General features: G+C 40.0%; 1 protein-coding gene across 5 annotated transcripts; it reads left to right on the top strand.

Annotated features, from left to right (window-relative positions):
* The first annotated feature begins 4502 nt into the window (after positions 1–4502).
* On the top strand, positions 4503–25592 carry RIPK2 (receptor interacting serine/threonine kinase 2). 5 transcript variants are annotated; one of them, XM_058802961.1, is made up of 11 exons: positions 4503–4727; positions 8341–8494; positions 9667–9822; positions 12095–12252; positions 15260–15309; positions 15624–15785; positions 17177–17262; positions 17463–17552; positions 18381–18486; positions 22383–22562; positions 23688–25592. In XM_058802961.1, exons 1-11 carry the CDS (start codon positions 4534–4536, stop codon positions 24011–24013), a joined length of 1662 nt encoding a protein of 553 aa, XP_058658944.1. In that variant the 5' UTR covers positions 4503–4533; the 3' UTR covers positions 24014–25592. The 5 variants fall into 5 exon arrangements, with proteins under 5 accessions (XP_058658944.1, XP_058658952.1, XP_058658980.1 ...); XM_058802969.1 differs by having other exon boundaries at positions 23351–23928; XM_058802997.1 differs by having other exon boundaries at positions 4680–4859.
* The last annotated feature ends 1023 nt before the right edge of the window (positions 25593–26615 follow it).

The following is a 26615-nucleotide window of genomic DNA, read 5'->3' as shown; positions in this document are numbered from 1 at the left end:
TGCTACTTTTAGCTATCACCTTCGGACCATGCCTGCTGAACAAGCTGGTCTCATTCGTTCAGACCCGCCTAGAACGGGCCAACATCCTGTTCATAGGCTGGCAACAAATGCTGTGAATTCGACCAGGGAACACTGCCAGTAACAAGATTTTCTACCCAGGTTTACCAAACCCCTTTCTTTGTCAACAACCTCATGCCTCATCTCAGTACCTATGTATATGACTACTTCGTTCATTTGTGAAAAAGGGAGGGGAGATGTAGTAGATAGGGTCAGGCGTTCGGAAAATCTCGCGATGTCACGGAAAGCAGCAGGATTCTTCTCCCCCTAACGCCTAGTGATAAGGGATCACCCAAGAATGTAGATCCCCCTAACATTAGTAACTTTCTACTCCTTATTAACCAATTACAGTAAGGTAAGACCCCCTGACGTAGAGAAAAAACCTCCCCGATTATAAAACCCGACGAGACGGGACAATAAAGGCCTTTGAACCGTCCACCACGTTGGTGCCTGCATGTCTTCTTGGCCCAAGAGACCCTGGAGAGTTTGGGTCACCGTGCCGTTTCCTCAGAACCAGGTCGCCTTGTCTTGCATCAGAAGGCAACAGCCAAACTTTTGCCTCTGCATTTCTTCCACACAGAAAGCTCCACTGGGTCCAGGCAAAGCGAGGGGCTAGGAAGAGGACCACCTTCATAAAGTTGCTCAGGTCCCACAAGCAAGTGGAGAAAATAGGAAGCTCAGTGAAAATAGCAAATAAGCATTGAAATGTTTCAGGTGTGGGGTGGCTTTGTTAAACTGCTAGGGCTGAAAATAAATGTCATTTACGTTCAAAAGAGCACTAGAGTTTATCCTGGTGTTACACTCATGATGTGTCATCACCACATGGGCACCAACAGTAGCACAACACTGAAATAAAAATCCAGGTGACTCAGAAGCATCAAACTCCAGGCACTCCCTCCCTCCCTCCTTCCCTCAAACTGCCAGAAAAGCTCTCAGCAGCTCTGCTCCTCCATTCAGTCAGCTGGCTAGTGTCAACATGTTGTAATACCTGGATACAAGTACTTTCATGCAGCTCTCTTAATATAAAATTGTGTCAACAGACATCTAAAACCATAAGTAACAACTTCCAAAAGAGCTCAGATGCTCAGGAACAGCCCACCTAGAGTGTGGCACATGCTAACAAAGAAGGGTTGGTTGAGGCTGGCAGGAGAATACACAGAGGATTTCAAGGGCTGTTGGTTTCCATGGCTGTAGCACTCATTACCAATAGATCTGAGTGAGTGTATCATTACATTGCCAGTGTGACAGCAGGCAAAACAGGATCTCAGCCAGAATCTAAGCACCTGATGCATTTCAGAAAAAAATACTTGCTAATTGAAGAGGTTACTGCCCAAGTCTTCATTCCTGCAATGTAGATAGTACAAAATATTCAGGCAAAATATTCCTTTAAAAAGGCTATTATAACCAAATATCCCTTATTTTTTAATGTAAAAGCTTGAAAAAATCCACAAAATAAGAAGCAGGGACAAATGCATTGTGATTACTGAATGAAAACTCATTTTCTAAAACAAGGTCTTTTATGCAGCTCCAAAGACACAACTAAGAATCAGAGACTATCAAGTGCTAAGGGAAAAAATGTGTCATTTCCCCAAATTTTTCAGAATATTTAGTAAGTAACAGGGTCTGTCATGTTTAAGTCCAACAGCAAAAATATGGGAAAGTTGTCTGAGATATAAAATCATCATCATGCAACCATAGCTTCTTTCAATCTGAACATCTTGTCTTGACAACAAAGAGATTCCTGCCATTGTGGAAATATAGTCAATCTGGTGAACTGCAAAAAAAACACAACTAGATTTGGTGCTTAATATCCATAAAAATGAAGGCACTAAAATTTTTTCGTGGAGGGATAAGACTGAAACAAACTGAAAAAAGAAAGACTTTATACTAGTAAAGACATGCAGGTAGCGTAAATGTTTGAAAACATACACATGACTGTAAAAGGGTGCACGTATATCTGTGTATAAGAGGTCTGGTTTTCAGGTGGAGATGCACAGGGAGAGATATGTATTTTGTACCCTTTTCTCAACATCAATGTGAATACCTGTTTACAGTAGAAATGTAAAAGCTCTCTCCAGACTATGCTGCCTACAGGGAAGAATGTCAAAAAGCAAATACCACCTCAGTCTGGAAAGTGTGTTTAATTTCAGTTGTTATTTTACTTGATCTTTACAGAGATACAAGGAATGGAAAGTGTTTTACAAGCCAGCATGGTGATGTACTGATCACATAGTAGCTAGCTGCCCTCCTAGATTTCACAGGCTGAAGGAAGACTAAGCCCACCATCATAGTTTTCACACTTTCAGAACCATTTCTTTCCAGTTTAAATTCAAGTAAATTACAGTCACAACAACACTAATCAAACCACCAAATAAATACCACACACAGAAAAAGTATCCTCTTTGCTGTGGACTTTGCTTACTCATTATCAGTGGGGACATTCAGAAAATTTCCATGTGAAAGGACGAGTCAGATCCAACTCTTAAAAATTAAAAGGATTATGTGGGGAAACTCAGCAGTTAAAATTTTCAAAGAAGTAAACCACAGGCAGCTATTTATCTGCATTATGCTATAAATACTATTTCTATCATTTAGAAACTATTTAACCAAAACTTTAGTTTTATCAAAAGTTTAGTCTACCTTAGGACCTCAGCCTCACCCCCAAGCTGCCATTAGGGTTGGAGTTCGGGTTTGGGGTGTTAAAAGGACTGCAGCTCAAGGAACACTGTACCTGGGATAGGCATGACAAGAGAAGCATGGCCCTGCTCCAACAGTCCTGCCTCCACATCCATTTTTAGAACTACAGTAATTTTCCTGGGGTTTAAGTCAGTGTACTTAACATATAAGTATACATTAAATCAACACAGCACACACTAACAAGCTGCACAAATAAGTCTTCAGTATAGTGACATTTTAATGGCAAAGACTGTAAGTATGTATTTACACAGTGGTTTTATAATGCAAGCTCATGGTAATTGTCCTTTGCATATTACTTTCTTTTGGAAACAAAATCTTCCTTATACGCCAAATTTAAAATTGTATGACTAATGGTACTACCCACATGATTAATACAGAGAGGAATATGCATAATATGCAGATACCCAAAACATGCATATTGTAAACATTGCCTCAAGATTAGTTTTGGGAAACCACCTACTGTGTCTAAAGGACACAGACTAACTGAAAACTGAAAGTAGAGTAGAGTAAGTAACTAAAAACTGAAAGTAGAGTAAGTCACTGGTTGCTTTACATGGTTGCTCACACGTTCATAATGCTGACGCATTTGGAGGATATAAATAATCCAAAATACAAGACAATTGGAAAAGTCATAAAGCTAAAGTGCTAGGATCTAGATAGAGCTGAAGAGTTGTTGCCATGTCTTAAAATAAATTCTGTGAAATATTGAACATATTGTAACTTGAAAACTTGGGTCTTTTCCCTCATTCTCTGGTCCATATCCATGAGTGGGAGAAAAGAGAGGTGGAAAGCCACAGGCGCTCAGCCCCCAATCCGCACACATGGAAAGGCAAGTGAGTTGCTCTATTTACCTGTATTTCATCCTGTGGAACTGTCACTCCTTGTGGAAAGCTACAAATCTCTACCTTTAAGTTAAATTACTCTGTTAGTCTGTGAGAACTTGGTTTGGTGAACAGGCTTTATTTAGAAAAGCTTCCTGCGCAACCTTCACATAAAGATCTCATAAATACATCCGAGCATCAGCATTGGCAGCTCGCTATGAGCATGGGCAAGGATGAACTTGCACTTACTGGAAATTTCGAAATTATCTTTTTGAAATGCCGCTATCCTGAAAAATCTTCCTAGGACAAAAGCAGAGGAGATAAGCAACTGCATGAGACAAAGCTTTTCTCACTTCTCTTGAGCAATGAGTATACACCGCATGGGGCTCTGAGCAGCCTGGTCTAGTGGAAGGTGCGTCCTGTCCTGGCAGAGGGGCTGGGACTAGATGATCTTTAAGGCCCCTTCCAACCCTCATCATTCTATGATTCTACGCAGTGAGCTATTCGCCGCGGCGATCTGCGCTCGGCTTTGGCATCCTGCATCATTTTTCGAGCGCAGAACTCGCCCGCGCCCCGAACGGAGCGGGATGCCTCCTCCTGTCCAGCGCAGGGGCCGCTCCTTCTGACGGGATGGGGAACGCTCCATGCCCGGCCCGAGGGCCGCGGCCCGCCCGCCACAGCGCTCCCGCGGTGCCCGAGGGCGAGGCCCCGGCGCGGCTCTCCGGGACTCGCCGGCACCGCGCTCCCCCGGCTCGCTCCTCCCATCCCGGCTGCTCCGCCTTCCCCGACCCGCGAGCCGTGGGACGCTTTTCCGTGAGGAAGTGGCTCGTCGGTGGGGTAGAAGGAGGAGAGAAGCGCTGGCCAGGAGAGCAGGCGGGGCAGGGAGTGCGGGGGGAGCGAGGGAGTGGGGCCAGAGGAGCGGCGCTCCGGGCGCCGCCGAGCCCGGCGCAGTGCGAGCATGAGCGGCGGGGATGGCGGCGGCGGGGGCCGGGCGGGCGCTCTCAGCTACGGCCTCCCCTCCATCCCCTCCAGCAAACTCCCGGACTTGCGTTTTATCAGCCGGGGCGCTTACGGGACCGTGTCCGCCGCCCGCCACGCCGACTGGAGGGTCCCTGTGGCCCTCAAATGCCTGCAGGGGCCGCTGCTAGACAGGTAACGGGGTGGGCAGGGGGCCGCCGGCCTGGGGCATCGCCGGGGCCAGGGCCGAGCCGAGCCGCCTTTCCCTGAGGCAGCCCCCAGAAAGGGGCGAGGTGGCGGTCCAGGATGCCGGAGTGAGTTTCTGAGGTCTGTGGGTTAGATGCTGGTGTTTCGGTAGGCAGCCTTGCTTTAATTCCACGGGGAGAAGGGATTTCACGAGGATGATTCAGCTTGGGCCAAGAAAAAACACGGACCGGCCCCGGAGCTTCCTCACTCTCGATTATTGTAAAGGGCTGGTTTTGGTCTCGGTCTCTGCGACAATAAGTTGTTTCTTTTGGAGTTTTTTCCCTTCTGCACTGTGCGCCTTGAGCCCTCCTCAAGGTGAGATTGACAGAGTTTGGCTTCTTGCTGGGTCTGTTGGTTGCTAACCATTTTGCTGAGGTATCCACAGGATATTAAAGTGCAGCGATTACTGTAGATTTGGTGTTTACATAGAGAGAAGCAAATCGGGAGTATACTGTTCTATCCACTGGAGATTGCTTCTAGAAGAAACTTCTCTGAGACCACGCAAAATTATTATTTTTCTCCAGATCTCATAGTACTGAGAGAAGCTGTTTTAAAATAATAGGCTTGTAGACCCCCCTGCAAAGCTGCTGTTTTCTATGCAGCACTTGGGTTCCCCATTTTCCAGGTACCCAAGTGGCAGTGTATTACAGGAGCTGTCACTCCATGCAAGAACACAGCAAGTTGTACTTTTTCATTCGTCATTGTCTTAGTCAGTCCCCATAGTTAAAATTGTTAATGAATCAATGCAAATTTGCCTCTTCTTAGGCTGTCTGAAGCCTACCTGACTGTAAACCTGCCTCTGAGTCATATCTTGCTGTCTTCAAGCTTTTGCCTCAAGTTTCTTTGATGTAGTATTAGGCCTTTAGGTAGGACAGCTTCACCCAGAAAGGCTTCTAGTCTTGTGACTCAATATACTTGAATACAAGGCAAGTTGTTTTAAGGTCTTTCACCTCTTATTGCTCAGGTTTGTGTATACACAGGCTTTATCTCTGAAATCTTGCCAGAAGTGGAATCTCAGTTATGTTGTGTTTTCTGATAAGCTGTGGGAGGGAGGGAACTGACTGATTGGTGTTGTGGGGGATTTTTTGTTCTGGGATTTTTTTTTTTAATGTCTGCTTAAATCCCAGCTGGAAATACAGCATTTATCCTCAGAACACAGCTAGAAGAAAACGCCAAGGCTAATTTTAGCTTTTCAAGAATTTGGATTAGTGGGACATCTAACCTGTGAAATTATGATTAGAAGGCCAAGTGAGGTAATCAGAATAATTCAGTCACTTACCATGATGCCTTAGGTTTTAGCTTTTATATTTCTCAGATTCTGTACTGCTTTAGGATGTAATTCTGAGCTTCATATTAAGGAATAGTAAGCTCTCGCTTCACAGAGAAGCTAGACAAAACAGTTCTTTTCCTAGCTTGGAACCAAGAACAACCACCCAAATTTCAGGCCCAACGGGGACTGAAGAGAGAAAAACAAAAAGGATCAGACTTCATAACCTAAAGCTATAAGTGGACAATTAACTCCAGTATGCTAATGGACCAGAACTTATAAAAGTGAGAGACCTCATGACTTGTTGTCCATTTTGTGACCATTTTCATCTTGGATGTAGCCCTGGCTGGGCTCTTGTACTGCCCAAGGTGTGTCCATTGAGGTCTTCTAATAAGTACCTGCCTTAACTCTGTCTAGCCTCTAGGTCTAGGTCAGCCTTGATAAAGCATCACCCTATGTCACACAAAGCCCAGAAATGCTGTCAGAAGACTGAAAGTTATAAAAAAACCATTATACCCGAGTCTGAGCAGCAAGTGCTTTGTTGGCTGTGCAGTAGGCAATATGAAATGCCAGTCTGTAAGTGTTGTCAGGAAAAGGGATAAGTTCATGATGCCATTAATTCCCCGAGTGGGAAGCATGTGCTGTGCATCCCAGAATATGGTATGTGACCAGCCAAAGAGCAAAGCCAGGTGGGAAGCTGTTGTGGGAATGTGCTCATTTAGGCATTACTCAGTGCCCTTTGGCACGGAGCAGACAAAGGTGAAGTGACTGACAGGCACAGGAATAGACTGCAGGATGGCGCAATTCATTTCCCAGCCACAGCTGAATCCCATGCTAATGTGCCTTCCTGTCTTGGAAAACCCCAAACTTTCTCAGGCCTAGTCATTTCTGGAGAGAGGGAGGAAGGTGTAGGGTTGTCTCTTTGATCCCATGCTTGTCTCAAAGGCTGCTTTTTTACTTCTGTCATTTCCTGGGGTTTCCTATAAGTCTTTTTCCATCACACAGATAAAAGGACCTTAATTTCATATCTGTCTAAATCAGAATTTCCTACTGCATGCTTTACTTCACAAGAGTTCCTCTTTTCCCCATATATCCTGACAGCCTTTTCTTTGTGAGTGCTAAACCCACCTTGATGGCTCCAGCCTGCCCTGGATGCTTTTGGGTGTGCCCTGAGCCAGCTCTCACCCTGGAGCTGTGCTGTGCACATAGCACAGTGCTCTGCTGAACAAATCGTGGTGGGCATAGCCCTGGCCCCAGCACAGCCCTATTGCTTCTGAGTCAGACGGGCTCACATCCAAAGGATCAGTGTGCTATAAATGTCCTGTATTTGAATATCCTAGTCATATACTTGTACCTGTACCAGTCTCCACTAAGATATAAATGGTTTTTTCACTGAATTGTGCTTTATGGTCTAACTATCCTCATTGACAACAAACCCATTTTTTTCAAGACTGTTTGAGATATAAGGCATACCATATGGTTTCTGTTTTCAGGGATGGAATCATACTCAATCTTAAATAAAACTTGACCCTCTCAAACCCACATGCTGCAAGGCCTAAATTTGTAATGATGCATCAAATCCACATTTATGAGGAGGTTTGAGGTAACAGAGTGCATCCACACAGTGAAAGTCATGCATACAAAGGCACCCATCATGAGGCTGGTCTATTCCTGCTTCCTGTGCATCTAGGGGATGTTTTTTCCATAGAGCAATTCAAAGCAGGACCTGTTTGAGGGGATAATTTATGTGAAAACAAAAGCATAGTTAATTGTTCTTTTTCCTTCATAACAGAACTTACTTTCCTTCAGAAGTCAAAAGCCTTTAGCCCCTGTATATTAGTGTACATTAGAGTCGACTAGATTTAAATGGTTGGAGAATCGTGTATTAAAATCTCCACTCTCTAGGAGATAAATATTGGGCTTGAGTGAAAAGTTGGGTTTGAAGGTGTTCAGTAAAGTGGGAGAAATGCAGCTGGTTGTTACCATTATGGTTCCAAGGAATGGTGGAAGCTGGAAGTTCTAACTTTATCCTTATTTATCGGAAACATGGATGAAATGTGTGATGGAAATAAATTTGTGTGGTACAACAAAACCAGGGAAGCTGTGTTGTCTGCATTTGCAGGTTCTGATTTGTCTTACACTGTGTTATTCTCAAAGCAGCATGGTAGAAATCCAGTGGTGAAGATGTGGTGCATACAAGGAATTGACAGAGAATATAGTGACCCCAGCATTTGCTTGGAGTTTCATAGTACTGGTATGGTAATGCATTTTATTTGTTTGCTTGTTTTCTTTAAGCGATAGAAACCACCTTCTAAAAGAAGCAGAGATATTACACAAAGCCAGGTTTAGTTACATTCTGCCAATTTTGGGAATCTGCAACGAGCCTGAATTTCTGGGGATAGTAACAGAATACATGACCAATGGGTCATTAAACCAGCTATTGCATGGGGTAAGTAAATATGATATGATATGATATGATATTTAAATATGATATCTGGCTACTCCAAGTAGATTGCAATCTTCATACTTAATTAATATAGTAAAATATTTTATTTATAATATTTCATGCTAGAAGACAGTCAGTATCCCTAGTAGTTTTGGTGCTCAGATAGACCTTCTGTATCTCAAAACCACAACTAAACTCAGCTGACTTAATGTTGTGATATTTTTTCTTTAATGTTGTGACCTATAACAAGTTTTTATGTTGAATTATTACATACAGTTTAAAAATCTCAGTTGTTCTCTAATTAAATTCTGAAATACTTATGCTTGTTTCAGTCTGGGTTTCTGAATTACTGCCAATACAAATATTGATTTTTTTTCCATGAGTTTGGATATTTAAAAAAAAGAAAATTTTTACTTTCAATTATAGAAGCTAAATATTGCTAATATAAACAAGTATGATTATTTCTACCAGACCTTATTCTTTGAGTAACTTCTCCTGTGCTGAACTCTCAGTTGCTCCCATTAGTTTGGCCTGAGCAGTGTTGCTAAGGCAAAGCTACTGCAGTTGTGTCTCAATAGCACTAAACTCTCTTCTCTACCTTTAATCAATACACATCTCATGCCTAGAGAGCTCAATTGTGGTTTTAGTAAAGGCATTAGTGTCAATATAACTTCTGAGACCTCAGTTGAGTTTTACAACATTTTTCTTGTTGTATTATTATTTATAAAGGTAGTATTTTGTGCATAGTTTCAATACAGTTTTTTTTTTGTTCCCCGGTGTCAGCTGCAGATATGATTTTTGTCATTCTTTGTGTAGGAGTCATAAATTGTGGGTTACAAGTTTGATGCAGAAGTTCATCTGTAATTCATATTTCCATAGGAATGCGTGGTGTAGTAAATGTTCAACATCATGAACTACTATGTGAATGCTAGGGAACGGAAACATAGCACTGCATAATTATTATTTTTTTGAATAGGCTGATAATGTTTCTTTAACAGCTAATGAGTCTTAATGGACCATTACAATTTGAGCATTACAATTTTTTCAGGAGTTTGTATGTTTTAAAAGATTATTGTTTGCCCAAGTAATTTTCTTCTTCTTTTTATAAAAGAAGTCTTTGTGTGTGCTGTTAGAAGAGAGGATTATATTCTGGTTTTGTGGTTTTATCTTGGCAGAAAGATATATATCCTGACATTCCCTGGTGCCTGAGATTCCGCATTCTTTATGAAATTGCTTTGGGAGTAAACTATTTGCACAACATGAATCCTCCATTGCTGCACCATGACTTAAAAACACAGAACATTTTGTTGGATGATGAGTTTCATGTCAAGGTAGGATTATTTAATTCTTATGTTCTTCGGCATGCAGAATGAGTGAAAGTGTTTTTATTATTGTAGAGGAGGAAGGGTGAGGTTGTGGCCTTACAGAGAGGATGTAATTGTATGGTGGATTTTTATTTCTATCCTTGCAGACAGAACTTTGGAGTATTTCTTCTGGAAACTCTGTATTACTCAGTTGTGGATTTTATCTGTCTGAAAAGACCAGGAAGACAGAAGTTAGGCTGTTTCTGCTGTAGCAGTAGCTGATACTCAATAGTGGTGACACTCTTGTTTGTCGGCCTTCCAAGGCTAGCTGTATCTGGCCCTTCCTGAGAAGAAAACAGAAAGTGTTCTTGCCTGAGATGCTCTGACAAGTTACTTCTGATAGGCAGTAGGTCAAGTTCAAATGTTAATGCTCCATTTGATACTTACCATGCAATATGGACATTTCTGTTCTGTAGGGGTAGTAACAGAACATGCAGAGCAAAACTTTGAAATCTTACTATGTTTCAAGGTGGCTTTTGTGAAGCTCCTTAGAACAAGCAAACATACATGCAGAAGTATCAGTAATTACAAACTTTAATTCTGCATGTAAAAATATCACTGTCGTGGTGTGAAAAAGAGACTGAAAGTACTTCTGACAAAATGTTTAGGTGCTTCCATAATTGCAAGAGTTTTTGTTGTTTCTTGTTATTTTAAAAAGATCTGGTTTTATAACTGATAGAATATGTTACTCAAGTAAATAGAAATAAGATATTTTGCACTAAATTTATACTTGAAAAGTGAATGTTTTAGTTGCTACTGTAAGTTGACTCTCTTTATGACTCCTTTGAGCAAAGATCCACTGCTGGTTTCTTCTTTCTCCACTGCACAGAAATTTTTCTTGGCAGCAAAGTGCCTCACATGACTTTGTCTCTGCTCACACCCTCAGCTGGTCATGCTTCCTCCCACTCAGTTGTGCTGGTATTGCCATCTCCCGAGCTTCCTGATAAACCTGATCAGGGAGCTAGTACAAGTCATTTTTTTATCCACTCTGTTTTTAATCCCTAACAGCTTTGGTGTGGCCTGGTGCTCTGCCTGATCATATCTGAACAGTTTCTTTGCTGAGGCACTGGAAGGGAAGAGGTGAACTCTTGCATACCTGCCCTGCCTCCTGTAAGGAGTGTCCTTGGGGTTTTAAGTGAAGCAAGATTCTCTAAGCCAGTACAGTGACAGGAAATGCAAACAAGGTTTATCATGCATGCCACACAGAAGAGATACTGCATATGTATAAAAGTCACAGCGTTTGCAGGGTGCTTCTGACTGTCTCTGATCTACTGAATGAGCAAGACTTAAGACCAATTACAATGAGGAAGGCTTGATGAGAATGAGTTGTAGAGAAGAAAGGTTACTTTTCATTGTGGATTTTGATGTATGCTCTTCAGAAAGCTTGTTTCTGTTGTCTTAACTGCCTTAGTGCTTGACAGGCGTCTTTGTTGAAAATGTTTTTGCTGTTGTGCAGATGCTGGACAAGTGCAGAGCTGGTAGCTGGGTGCTTATCTCCCATGTATGCCAGACACTGCAGCTCAGTCAGCAGGGGCATTCTGCTAAGTGTCTCTCTCCTTATCCATAACCTAATCAGACATCTGGTGCCCTGGCTTATGGATGTCTGAGGATGTAAAGGGAAGTCAGTTACTTCTTCATGTAGATGCACTGTATTGTGTAGAAAGGAGCAAGGCTCCAGAGTGCACAGTAAAGAAAATATTCAGCAACTTTTTGCAGCACAGAATTTCAGAATATCAAATTTATTAATTCAGGATTAATACATAGTTTTGGGAGTGAGGTGAAGTGCCCTAAAATTGTTCTGTGAGAAGAACTGCCTTTGGATATTAGCAAGCTGACTTATGTACAACTACTGCGATTTATACTAAACTTGTGCTTTCTTCACAACCAGGGAGCTACAAGTAATCAATGATTTTTTTGTTTGCTTTTTTTATCATAAGAAAGGGATTTTCTTCATATGGCACAGCTATCTACAGCAGATTCCTCATCCATAGTGTACACGAGTCCTTCCTTAAAAGAGCAGGTTAGGGCTGTGCTATAGGTATAGCATGAGTCAGGACCTGGGAATGCTTTATGGACTGGAGTTGATGTTCCCTGTTGCTAGGAGAACCACATACTTTTTGTGTGTCAGGTTAAGAGCTTTGGGTGACCCCTTTTTTTGGGTGTATTTCAGGAATTTCTAGCAACTGTCATCAGATAAAACCGGTTTTTCTTCTCAGAACAATTGATTTGACCTTTGCAGATTGCAGATTTTGGCATGTCCAAATGGCGTGTCATATCCACATCCCAGTCCCGAAGCGAGTCCTCCTTGCCGGAAGGAGGGACAATTGTCTACATGCCACCTGAGGATTACAACCCCAGTCTGAAAACCCGGGCAAGTGTGAAACATGACATCTACAGGTAACTCCTGTTGATCTCTAGTGGGGCTTGAAATCTGAGCTCAGATATGATTCACTGAACTTAGATTTTAGCATATTCTCAGCAATTCTATTATTTTCAATGATAATATCACAGCTATATAGGCTGAATGAATTGGGAAATGAAGAATTGAGTGATAGCTGGATTTAAAGACTTTTGTGCTGTGACAAGTGTAATGCTCCAAAACTAAGCTGAGACTACAGAAATGGGTGGGGGACTAGTTTCTGTAAATGAACATACACATACAAATCAGAAAAGAAGAAAGCCATTCACACCATCAAGTTAATGTTACGCTTAAAATTTGTGTAATCAAATAACATAATTTCAGAATGTACTTGGGGGAAAGAAGAAAATGTATTTTTGGAAAGGAGGTAGATAAAAACAGGATAGTGGGGTTGGAGAAACCAGTTACAGTAATCTTGTTAAGGAATAATTTACTTTGTGAAAGTTGTGGTAGTTTTGTGTTGGCTGAGTACAAGTAGTAGAATAGTAAATAGAGTAGGGGTGACCCATGTAACAGAAGGAAATCTCTCTGAGGATATTGGAGTTAAAATAGGCTGGTCTAAAATGGTTTGGGGAGCTCAGAGATTATGTTAAGAATTGTGGGAGGAATTATCATGTGTAAAGGAAGATTGAGAAGGCATGAACTTGCCAATCACTGTGACAAAGTCATATTGTCACATCATTCTGGTGCAGTCTGCCACCTTTACCTTCACTGATCTCTGACATGGTTATATCTTGGTGAGAGATGACTCAGGCTCAGAGGGTCCTACTGACTTCCAGGGAAACCACTGTTTCCCTTAATTATCCCTTAACCCTAAGAAGTACATGAAGTTCCTTGACATCCCATCCAGATGACAACACACCTGCTTTCTTTACCCTTTGATGAGAAGATATGGATAAGGAAAACATTGAAAAGAAAACAAGGTGTATTGAGAGGAAAGAAAGGGTGACTGACAGCTTTAATGAATGGGTGGAGAGGAAGAAGACAAATATTTCTTAGAAAGAAAATAATATTTTCAGAGGAATAACAACCAAATTGGAGAAAATATAAGAACACATCAGAAGGGCATAAAAACCAGATAAATTAGGAAGGAAAGAGATTATGTGAGAGGAAAGAAGAGAGACTGAGACAACATTAGAAAGAGAGGTGTTCAAGGCAGGAAGACATGAAGGTGTAGAGACAGTGAAGAACCACCAGAAACACCACACAGGAGGTTCCATGCTCACTATGAGCAGGAGATGCTACAAAGCAGAAATAAGAAAGGAAAACAGGAATAGTGTAAAAGGGAATGCTGCAGTGTTGTAGAACTGAGAAAATAATCTTTAACTGTAGAGAGATTCCAAACTGAATGAAAGATATTGTTAAATAGCTGGATATTTTCTGGATGTCAAATTAGTTGATCATAGCTGAGTGTTGCTGAGATACTGAAGCTAACTTGTGAGAAAGGAACTTTCTTAAAGAAACAAATTATTTAAACAACAATCAATCACCTTAACTTCTACAAAAAGGATGATTTGCTATACCAATTGCATGGATTTGCCAGGAATACATCAAAAGCAGACTTTTCTAACAAGGAGGACTGCTTTTGTTAAAAGCTACATAAGTAAATTTTATCACTGAAGAATGTTAAAATGTAAATAGAAAAAGGGTAAATAGAAAAAATCCGTTTATATGATTTGATTTTAGACATCAGTTATTTGTTTTTGCTTTATTTTTTTGAATTCTTATTTGGTAGCTGTCAAATGGTACAGTGCTTTAAGGCAGTTCATGTAACTAATGTAATTGTATGCAAAATTTGGTATTCTTAGTGATGTAGGAAGGAAGCTCAGTACATTCATACCAAGGATGGGGAGCAAGCCTTAGCAGCAGTTGATCATGGTGGTTATTTTCTGGAATGACACTGCCACAGTGCTTATAAAGACTTGGACTGAAAACATGGAAATACACCCTTGTCAGCACCTTGAGTGCATTCTGAAGTTATGGAAGCACTGAAGCTTTAGCCTGGATTGTCCTTTCTAAATCCAGAACCGGATACTTGAATGCAGTGCTGTGATTAATACTGGGATCTTTTCATGGAATAGAGCTTCATTCAGATATGGTAGAGTCTGTAAGGAAAAGTTGCAGAGAAGGACTGAGAATTCAATGCTGCTTTTATATGAAATCTGCTAACCTTATTTAAATTACAAAGTTGTTTAAAGTTACCACTTTCTAATATATCCTGATGACTGAAGTGACTAGTTTACTAAAGATGGGGCAAGTTTGTGTTCACTGAACCCCTTGCCATTCCTGTTGGTGTGAATGGAAAAGAAGGTCACTGAGTAAGCCACATGTGTGTTACACCTTGTGGCATTAGTTCAGAGTAGTCTTCCCAAGTGTCTTTTTTGGAAAGTGAATGCTGTGTGTAAGTGACATCTCTCCCTATGGAGAAGATTGCAGGTGTTGAAAGCATATATGGGGAGGGAAGAAGCTGGAGTGGGTGTCCCAAGTGCAAGTTTGTATCTTGCCTGCCTCTGTGAGGATGTGTTGGGATAGAGCTGTGGCTCAAAGCCATCCTCCCTGCTAATATCCAGCTTCCCTTGGGAATGTCAGGGAATGTCAGTCCATACTGGGAAGATGCCAGAATATTGCAGTTAGGACAGAGCAGTTGGCTCTCTGGGGCTCACTTTAATTTGTGTGCAGAGATTTAAACTCCATGTACGTAATTCACAATATATTAGCAGAGCCAAGTTGATACAGATTTGGAATAGGACTTTATATGCCATGGATTTTGTCTGTACCTAATAGTATTATTTAGTTCAAGATGAGTTCACCTGCTAGTTTTCATATATTCATGTCAACATTTTAGTTAGCTATAGTCAGTCCCATGCATGCTTACAGGATCATTTTACCAAAATGTTTTAAATACAATGTAAAGCTGAGTATATTGTGTTGTTAACTGTCTGTAGTCTAAAATAACATCTTCTGTACTTTTTATACTGTAAACAGCTATGCAGTTATCATATGGGAAGTGATGTCAAGGAAACAGCCATTTGAAGGTAAGACCATGTCTTCCTTTATTTTTCATGCCTTACCTAGAGGTTAAACATGAAACCTGGGGACTTAATTATAGGGGTTACTTTCTAATAATTCAACTTTTAAACTTATTGAAGAACACTTTCAAATTAGACTATATTTTTAGTATCTTTTTCAATTACAGTGTTGTTTCATAAATTAAGAATACCTTTTCCTAATCAAGAAATGTAACCTTATTATTTACATTCTGTGTGTGCAAATGGAATTACTTCTCCTATACAGTGAGGTCTTTATATTGCATATATTTCTAATGACTTCACAATGTCTGTTTTGACAGAAGTTATAAACCCCTTGCAGATAATGTACAGCGTGTCACAAGGACAGCGACTAGACTTGAGTGAGGGAAGTCTATCAATGGACATTCCTCATCGAGGGCTGATCATAAGGCTGATGGAAAGTGGATGGGCACAAAACCCTGATGAAAGACCATCCTTCTCAAGTGAGTTTACCTTGCCAGGTTTATGTTGAACATAGTACTTATAGTGCAAGACTATAGTCTTGAAAGGGAAGTGTTGAAGATGTCAGGAGATCTATGTGCTTGGTCCTGCTGCACATCATAAAGTGCTTGGCTGCTTCCTTCATGTCTGTAAATAAACTTTTACGAATGGAATTATGTGTGTGCCATAAAACCAGATTGGCTGTTGGAGTCTTTTGTATTTACCATCTCTTAATTTACTTGTAAAAAAGGAGCATGTTTTGTTTAACTACTTGTGTTTGGAGGTTTTTGTTTATTGTTGAAGATAATTTGGGGTTTTTTTAAGAGGGGATGGGAGAAGTGAAGTATAAAATGAGTACTGTGGGATTTATGAGCATCCAACCAAGACCAATGAACCACTGCACATCAGATTAGTTGTAGTGACTTCAGCTTGTATTTGCATCTCAGTGTAAATCTTTCACTGACACTTTAATTGTTGCATCTCCTTTATCAAGCAAGAACTGGATTTTTTTTCTAAGCAAAGAAATGTATCTTAATACAATATTTTCTAAAATAAAAAATAGACACATTTTGACATTTCCATATGCATTCTTGTTTTCCTATGCCAATTAACAAAAAAAAATAGTAATTTAAGTATGTGGTCATACTGAAGGGAAAATTATCTGGCCTATGTACTATAGTGTGGGCTAACTTGGATTCTCTTTTTAGTGCCATGTGTGTAGTAAGATGGTCTTTGAAAAAAAAAACCATGTTGCTTTTGCCACTACTTTACTATCATAAAAGGAAAGAAGAAGTTGCAAAACTATTGCAAAATTAGGGGAAGTGCAGCTCACTGATGGGGAACTTAAGCAATTACTGTAGCATAGGAACACAGACACACTGAGGCCAGTGTCATTTGGTTTCACTGGGTGTGATAAGTCAGTGCTTTGACTATCCCATCTTCTCTGGCCCTGCCTCATGCCTTAGGCATGTGTTCTGGATATTGCTGTGTTGGAGGTGTGTTTGTTTATTTTTCTGGTATAAATCTTTAACACCTCCTCTGGAGTGAGAAGACAGCAGCCCACTCTGAGGTCTTATGGTGTTTGGGTCCTATTCAGCTAATCAGGCGTGATGGGGCTACTTTAAAGCACAGCAAACCACCAATCTCTCCATTCCATGAGTGTGAGACTTGCATTATCCCAGGCCAGCATTATTCTGGATCTCTTGTGGTACACATTTCTTTTGGCGGTGTGAACTGTTCTAAGAGAAGCAAGCAGCTTCTGTTTTAGCAGCATAAGTGGTTTGATATGTGCCAATAGAAAAATTATTTTTGTGAATGTAAGAAAGACACTTCAGTACAGTGACAACTTGATTTCTACTTCAAACCATTCACCAAGTACTCTTGCTTTGTTCAGAATGTTTAATAGACCTGGAGCCAGTTCTGCGAACATTTGATGAAATAGCTATGCTGGAAGCAGTACTTCTCTTAAAGAGATCAAAGGTAAGTGGCTTTTGTCACAGTCAACTAACTTGAGTTGGTCAAGTTAGTTGGTGACTTTCACTTTCTAAAAGGAGTCTTATCTCCTTTGTCATTTCTTGTGAGTTTCCTTTTTCTAATCTTGTATCTCGTTGAAACATGCATTTGTGTGGGGTTGTCGTCTTACAGCAGAAATTTAATACAGGAAAATATTTCTCTTCCAGTCACTATATGAATCACAAAGTATTTACAAGAGTGGAAAGAAAGCAAATGTGGAGCAGATACCTCTAAATATACCTCTGAATCCTGAAAAGGTAAATACTTTGCGTGTTGCATTTGGAATGTCAGCATCCTGAGAGGTTAAAGGAAGTTTAAGGTGGTAAGGGGAGCTGTTCTGCACTTAGCTTCCTGTACAGTCAGGAAAGGCATAAAATACATTACTTGAGCCAGCGTGTAACAAATGCAAAGCCATATATTTGAAGATAGAAAAGGGTGAGTATGCAGAAATTAGAAGGGCATCTAAATATGGGAAAGCTCTAAATATGGCATGGAGCTGTCCAGGGGAGGTTTAGGTTGGATATCTGGAAAAGGTTCTTCACCCAGAGGGCAAACAGGTACTGGAACTGGCTCCCTAGGGAATTCGTCACAGCACCAAGCCCAGCAGAGTTTAAGTGTTTGCACAGTGCCATTGGGCAAATGATTCTTGGGGTGCTCCACCAGTTGGACTTGATGATCCTTGTGGGTGTCTTCCCACTCCACATATTCTGTGAGTCTGTGATCCCCTCAAAGAGGAATGCACACAATGCCTGCCAATAGTAAGAGATTGTCTGCTACTCCTTTACACCTCTATGGAGCTTGCTTGTAAAGGGTAATATAGATTTGTATTTATATTTTGATTCCTAATGCTGTTGCTTTTGGTTCTTACTAGTAGTTAACCTTGTATAAAAAATTGCTGTCATATTTGAAAATATATAAGTATTGGGATTACATTCTTTCTTCCGATTTAGCATATCTTAATTGTGCTGTCTATTGAGCATTTAGATAGCAGGGAAAACATGGTGATGGAAAAGATCTCTGTAAAAACATTGCAACTTCATATTTGTTTAATGTGCCTGTTCAATATACACCTGGATTTCTTTCAGCCAACATATTCTAGCTCCATAGAGTGTGATGCACTTCCCCTTCGGAGCATCCCTCCAGATACATCAAAATTCAAGTCTATTCCCCAGTGTAATATCCTCTCATCAGGTGAGATACTCTTGACTTTGTGTAAATTTAAGTTGCCATTGCAGCTTTACATTCACTCTGTGACATTGCATTTGTGTAGTAGAAAATTTGGTCTCTGTATGTCAGGAAAAAAATGTCTTTTGTAAACTTTGTTCTCTGGTTAAAAAACTAGCCCTTTTAAGCTCTGATTTTCTGTTTCTGTCACCTGAGAAGTCTTTAGAGCTCACAGGTTCAGTTTTCCTATTCAGAGTTGTGAGTGCAGAGCTAACATTTTCTTGTCTCTTCAGGCTCTTGGCAGTTTAGTTAACTGGGTTTGTTTGTTTTTGTTCTTATTTGGTGTTTCTGTTTTGTTTTAACTAGTTCTGAATATAAAAAAGGCTACACATTTTAAGGCATTCTAGAAGCTGAGTAAACTCAAAGTTTCTAGTGCAAGTTTCTAGATAATTTTTAATTCAGTAAGTAAAACTGTCTTTAATAGACTGCTTTGCAAAAGTATCTGCACAGACCTTTTGTAGATGTCCCCTTTAATGAATAAAAGTTGGCAAAATTCCCTGAGAAAACTCAGTTTTGAGGTTTTGCTGATATCAGAAGCATACAATAGAACCCAGGTGGAATAGCAACACATTGTGAAACTAAAACTGCATTTAAGTTTCTTCCCTTGACAGAATGTAAACATATTTCAAAAGAATAGAGTGTTCTCTGGCATTACAGGGACCAAGGGTATGAAAGCAGACAAGACTTTTCACTTCACTGCTAAAAAAAAGGTCATCAAAAAGTATTCTGAAGTGCTGCAAAACCAGAGATCCAGAGATACTCTGGTAGAGGTAGGAGAGCACGGGCAGTTCCTGTTTCAGCTCCTGTTTGAACACATACACATTTTTCAACTTCTGCTCAGAGTACTAGAAAGGTATAAATACAGGAGGAACTTGGGTGAAAAAATTACAGGAGCCTTGAAGACTTCCAGTTACTGCAGAAAGCAAGAGCAGGGTCCTTTGGCTGTACCTCAACTTAAGCATTTATCTATACAGCATAAAAACCTCAAAGATGAAGAATAACTCATATTTACCTAGCTTAATAAGTGTGTTGTGATGAATTTTAGAACATGGAATATTACTTTGAGCATGAGCATGGACTGTAAGGGTAATTACATAAGATAATGATAAATATCAGCCTTTCTTGCTGCTGGTTCCTTTTATGAATTGTTGTGTCTGCCTGTGGAGGGAATCAATGAAAATTTATTGATTTATTGGTACAATTAATCTGATTGGTCAGCTGGTGGTTGTTTTATAGAATCATTGCTCACACTTTATTGTGTTTATGTATAGATACTATAAAGCTTGTAAAAATGGTGCCTACAAAACTCTACTGCAGGAGAGTTTGTTATTACTTTGCCAATAGCTGCAGCAGGTAGTGTTGTAGTGGGAAGCAAGACTGACATTCATCTTGCTTTTCAAACTCACCTGCAATTGTTTTAGGTGAAAATTCTATTCCAGGTAGCTGTTAGCAAGAGAGGAGTTTGGCATGGCATGAAGGCAGAAGTTAATGACTATGGAGTCTAGCTGAGTTAATGACTATAGATTCTTGTTTTTTCCATCAATACATTTAGAATACTTTTTCAGAATATTGCTTCTTCAGAGTTAAGACTTGTCTTCTAGCCTTCAGCCTTTCTTTTCAATTTTACTTTTTTTTCCCCCTTCCCTAGTGAGCTTTTCTTGGGTATTTCCTTAAACAGCTCTTTTCCCTCTTCCCATTTCATTTCTGATACAGAGTAATCCTTTAATATAGTTTGTTTTGCTAGATGAACAGGATGCACTCTTTTGAAATCCTTTTGTAAAATAAACTTCTTTATTCGTGCAATATCCTAACTAGTCCTGGTAAATGTTCTGACTTAAGTGAATTAAGGCTACGTAGTATTATGAGAGACATGACAAACTTTTTTTGTCTTCAAAATCCCCCTTACTTACTGTACCTAAGAATTTTATTTTTCCTTTCTCACAAGACCCTTCATTACAGAATAATCTACTTAGGGGTTGTTTTTATTCCTCATCTCACTTCTAATCATTTGCCCCAGCTTGAAACAGAAAGTCTTTATCTCATATTTTTCCTTCTTTTTCTATTTCTGTTACTCCATTCTTCTAGGTCATGTAGGTTCTTTTTGAGTAACTTGAGTCAATCTGGATTTTTCTGAATAACATTTGACTAACTCTCAATAGCATTTTTTTTGAGGGAGTTGTTTAGAATGGAGAAAAGGAGGCTCAGAGAGGAAATTTTGCCCCTTTGCTCTCTGCAACTACCTGAGAGAAGATTATGGCCTGGTGGGGGCCTCTTAACTGACAAGCAACAGCAGCAAGCAGTAGGCTAAGAGGAAATGCCCTGAGTTGTGCCAGGGAGGTTTAGATTGGATATTAGAAAAAATTTCTTCATGGAAAGAGTTGTCAAGCATTGGAACAGGCTGCCCAGGGAAGTGGTTGAGTCACCAGCCCTGGAGGTATTAAAGGATGTATAGACATCCTTTTGGATGGCATTCAGGACATGGGGCAGTGGTGGACTTGGCAGTGCTGGACTCAATGATCTCAGGGTCTTTCCAATGGAAACGATGGTGTGATTTTATGATTGCATTTTCTTATGCTGTGTTCACTGGTCTCATTCTCTCATACCAGTACAAACCCTGTAGTTTTGTCTTTATGTTATGAAATTAAATTTGTGCGTCTAAAAATGTATACCATGCCAGCACAGCTGCTTGGGATTCTTTCCTGAAATGATCTTTCACTCACAGTGTTGTCTCCTAATCCCTTTTTCATGCTGTAGATAATATCTGCTGCTTCACAGTACATAGCTCTGCCCAACTTTCTGCCTTGTTCATGAAATAAAATACTAGTTACTATGAGTTCTAGTCCATCATTTTAAAATACTGGGAATGGAGTTTCTTCCACATTTTCCTATTCCTGCTCTGTGTACTTACAGACATATTCTTCTACAGGTCAAGAAAGAGCTGGGAATACAACTTCAGATATCCCCATTGGACAGGTAATCTCGAGTTGTCCATGGGGCTACCTCACTGTGTTTAGATGCTCATGTGAATTTTTGCATCTCTGGTTCTTGGTTAACGTCTTAGTTACTGTATCTTTATCAAGTGACACTGTGAAAGTCTAATCAGAGCTATTTGCAGAGCTAGGCACATGTCCTGTAGTTCGTTTCTCACCAGCTCTTTGTTACCTGCTCCTTGTGTTATTGCAACTGCTGCTTTCATATCCATCACCATTTCCACTATAAAAAATTGTAAAGCTAGAAACTGTTCAACTTCCCCCCAATAGAAATCCTTTTTACTTTTCTTTGCAAAAGTTTACATGAAGCTTTCATGAAGTCATATCCTGTTTTGATGGACTACAAAAAGCTTCCATTGGCCTCCCACTGAATGTTACCTTCTCCCACTGCTCTTCATGTCCTTTTCCCCCATCTGAATCTTTATTTTAATATTTTCATCTTTGTTACATTGCCAAACTTCATCAAAATAAATTAGTCTGCTTTCCTGCTGACTTTTAGTGACCTTTCCAAATACTCAAAGGATTTATTTTATTCTTCTAGTCCCTATGAAGAGCTTTTTTGTTGAAGTTCACATCTACCAGATTTATACTCCCATATACTCCTATTTCTTTAAAATAAAGCAGGACCCCATAACATAGTCAAGCCTTGGTAAAATACGAGGGACATAATGTATCCAGAATTTGAGTATAAGGACTAATCTGTTGCATATGATATAAAAGTAGTTGGTTTATGACTTCTGTGAAACTGCTCTAAGTAGTCTCCGATGGGAGTATTTTATTTGTACACAGAAGTAATACAGCTTGTTCTTTTTCTCTTTGTCTTTTTTTGTCTTTTTTTGTCTTTTTTTTTTTTTTTTTTTTTTTTTGTCTAAGATGGAAATTCTGGATGTCTACACTCTCTTAGCAGCCAGAGCACAGATGAAAATCTCTCTGTAACTCAGAGTGCCAAATTGCTTGTGCATCCATACAGTGCTGGTCTCTCACCTGCCAGGGGTATTTCAGATGCCCCAAGTTCTGCATCCCATGTGCTGCGGTCATCGCCGATTCCTCCAGGTACAGCAAACACTGTTTGACTCAACACCCACAATAAATGTTCTGACATTGAATGTCTGTCTGTATGAAATGGAAACTGGAACTGTTACCCACCAGCACATGAAAACAAAACATTGCAAATTAAGAGTGCAAAATTAAGTAATTCTGTCCTTGTAGACTTACATTACAAAGTAAGCAAAAAACAGTGTAAAATGTGGCCAAGTACAGGTACCTGTACCTTCTAGCTTTTTTTCTCTCCTCCTAATCAGATTCCTGCTGCCATCAGTCTTCTTTATCCCATTCCCTCTGCTCATAGTATTTCTATTTCCTACTGCAGTTGCAGTGCTACAGTCCAGCAGAACAGGAGGAAAACTTAGCTCAAACTTAGTCACTTTGTTGCCTGTCACTTCTCACTTTTTAGGCTTTCCAGTCTTCCATTTAGCAATGGTGGGGCTGAGAGAAGCAGCAACTGTGTCAGCATCTTACCTGTAATGATACTCCGTGTTAGTTGGGAGCCCACTACATTGTATTTTTATGTATCAAATACCTGTTAAAAGTTAACACAAAATTTAACAAGAGGAAACTTCAATGAGTAATTTTTCAGGTATATTTTTTGAGGGGCCACACAATAACATGCAACTTTTTAAAGATCTATTGCATCATCCCTCTCCTGAAAATATGAGAATCAACACCCTTTCACTGTGTGAAACCTCACCTTAAGAAAAATTCCAGGAAACCACAGGGATGTTTTCAGTAATCTTCAATAAAAATCCCCCTGGAAAGTGAATTTACCACCTGTCTCTTTTTAGTACCAGGTCGGGTTGAACACTGGAACAGGGTGCCCATGGAGGCTGCAGAAGTACCAACACTTGGAGATGCTCAAAATTCAGCTGGACAAGGCCCTGAGCAACCTGAGTTATCCTTGAAGTTGGCTCAGCTTTGAGCAGGCCATTACATCAGATCACTTCCTTGAGGGTCCCTTCTAACCTAAATTATTCTGTAATTCAGATAGAATAAATACTCTAACCATTAAATTTGTCAAATTGGATCATTTTAACAGGTTTTTTTCAGCTTGTTCTTTGTTCTGTGGCAATATCTGTTGACAGTTACCATCCCTTCCTTTTTTCTAATCCTTTCCAATCTCAGATTTTGTATTGGAAACCATACAAAAGAATGTAGCTCATCAGTGGATCCAAAGTAAAAGAGAAGAAATTATTGATCAGATGACTGAAGCATGTTTGAATCAATCACTGGATGCTCTTCTATCAAGATTTTTACTCATGAAAGAAGATTATGAACTTATAAGCACCAAACCTACAAGGACATCAAAAGTACGACAACTGCTTGATACTTCAGACAGCCAAGGAGAGGAATTTGCCAGAATTATAGTACAGAAGTTGAAAGATAACAAACAGCTAGGACTTCAGCCTTATCCAGATGTTGTATCTAATTCTCAAAGACTGCATCTTTAAATTTTTCTTTCTTTATGAAACCATGTGAATATTTCTTACAACATGATTCCTGTTTCTAATACAGTATTTTATTTATGTTTAGCTTTGTCTTTGCTGTGCCTTTGTAAGACTATCAGAAATGACCCTGAGTTCTTCTAGCCTGCATTTGGTCAGTAATCAATTAATAATTTGGAGTGCAATCATAAAACCAAACACTTGACAGTTGCTGACTCATTTTGTAAAAGTATTTTGTTTATACATGACAAAGAAAAACATTAAAGGTTCACCATTTTACATATTTGCTGTTTATACACATCCTTTCCTTTCATCTCACAGGATTGAGACATGTAATCTTAACATTTTTTTCTCATTCCATCTGCTCTTTCTCACAGAGGAGGGAAAAAAAACACCTAGGTGCTCTTTTCCAGGGCTGTTCTGCTGTGTGTGTAATAAACTTCCTTCCTTAAGCCATGCTGATGTGCATACAGGAGAGGAGTGGTAGGTGGGAGGAAGTTTATATTGCATTTCTGCAGGATTTTTTATTGTTTTGTTTTGTTTTTCCCATTTTGTTGCCAGAGCAAGTGCCTCAGACCACAGCATAAGAAGAATTTTAGTCCACAGAGGAGCCCAAGGGGAAGGGGGACGTTGTGCTTGTCATCTTTGTTCTGCTCAGAAGTGATATAGGAGAAAGGCTGCAGCTATAGCATTTTGCATTGTTTGGTTATAAACACTTCAGCTATTCTTGAAATCATTGTAGGATGAGATCCAGGAAGAACTTACATAAGGGCATCCTCACTTAATACCTTTTAACATTTCCTTGGTCATCTGCCTTGCCTTTGTCACCTGCCATCTTACCACCCCTTACCTTTGTCATCTGCCATAAATACTTCTCATGTCATGTTGCTAGATCAAACTTCTAACTCAATTTTATGTTTGGTATTTACATGATGAGCTGCATAAGTAGTTGGGTCTGTACAAAGATCAATCATGTCCTGCTCTGCCATGCTGGAAGTAATGTGCAGGGGTATCTTCTGCTATCACCTGCCTTAACCTCCTTTGGATCACATCTCTGCTGTTCTGTTTGTCTGAAGGATGGTAACATGTTGAGGCACAGGTGGGGCCACCTGAGAGGAAAAGGTATGTGGTATTTTTTCAGTTACTTTCACAAGACCTTAGTGACTTTATCTAGATTACTTCAAAACTAGTAAAAAATGACTAGTTTTAATTTGTCAGAACACAGCACAGGCAGATTATTTTTGCAAGCACTAATAAATAATTACAATTTCTGCTCAGGCTATTTAAAATTTGGGAAAATCCAATCTCCACAAGATTGGATGGTATTTCACCATTCATACAAGAATGGTGAAATATACCTAAATTACCACATAAAAAGGAGCAGATAAATGAAAAATCCTAAGGAATGGTTGTTTCAAAACCTATGGAGATGTGAGACCTGCCCCATTTCAATGATTCAAGCTTCAGTGTCATTAGTGGTTGCCAACAGCTTACTTTTTTCAATATCTTTATGATTTTGTGAACTGAATCACAAGAATACAATGTATAGTTTATTGAATAGGAGAGGTTTAATTTTTTTTTTTTTTAATAAAGAAAGTTTTTGACATAAACTGGGTATTTGCCTTTTATCCTGCTTCCCTCTGGAAGCTGAAAAATTCCCGTTAAATAGCTGAAATCAGGGCTATGGTGCAATGAGTGGCTGTGCTTTTCCCAGAGTAGACCTAATGATGTCTAGCAGGGAGAGGTCTGAGGAAAGCTGGTGCCAAAACTGTGTGTTTCACTGCACATCACATTTTAAGCCACATTGTTCATTATTATTGGTCCTTAAAATAATATTTGTGTCTTGCAAGCTGGGAAGTAAGATTTCTTCAATGTGTGTCCAAAATTGTTCATGTATTAGGAACTTTCCTGAGAACCCACTGTAAGACAGCTATGTCAAGGAAAGGAGCATCCTGCAGCTTTCAAAGTCTCCCTGTTGACTCCTGCCTGTCAGTACAGAACTAGTTTGGTTTCCCTTAATTACAATTAAATGTGGCCCTATGGAGTCACATTCAGGAATGGTGCTGTCACACTGCTGCAATCACTATGGGCTGCTCCTCTTTGTGTGCCTTCCCTGTGAGGTGGCAGAGCTGCAGAAAGAGTAATTTTCTACCCCCAGCTCTGAATATATTATACCCCCATGTCTGTAAGGCCATGAACATTCCAGCCAAAACCCAGCCCTCCAAGGAAACCCTGAGGCTACCCAGTATGAAAACTCAGGCCAATCTCCCTCCTCTTTCCTTGGACCCTGATTCCCATGATGGAATACAATCATGGAATAGTTCTGGTTAGAAGGAGACAGCCCTTCTGCCATGGTCAGGGACACCTTCAGCTGGATCAGGTTGCTCAGAGCCAGTGTGACCTTGAATGTTTCCAGGGTGTCAGACACTACCACTCTGGGCAACATCAACCAGCCCTCTCCAACAACACCTCTAACACACAAATCTCCTTGAGTGAAAGGGAGGAGGAGGAGGCAGCCACAGTTGGAGCTCAAGAGATACAGACAAGGACATAATGAGAATGATTTGGGGTCAGCATGGGGGAAGAGAGGTGGAGGTTTTGTGCTTGG

Source organism: Ammospiza caudacuta, chromosome 1, assembly GCF_027887145.1.
Source record: "Ammospiza caudacuta isolate bAmmCau1 chromosome 1, bAmmCau1.pri, whole genome shotgun sequence".
Lineage (NCBI taxonomy): Eukaryota > Metazoa > Chordata > Aves > Passeriformes > Passerellidae > Ammospiza > Ammospiza caudacuta.
The sequence above is the reverse complement of the archived record's forward strand: the minus strand, read 5'-3'. Positions and strand labels throughout refer to the sequence as shown.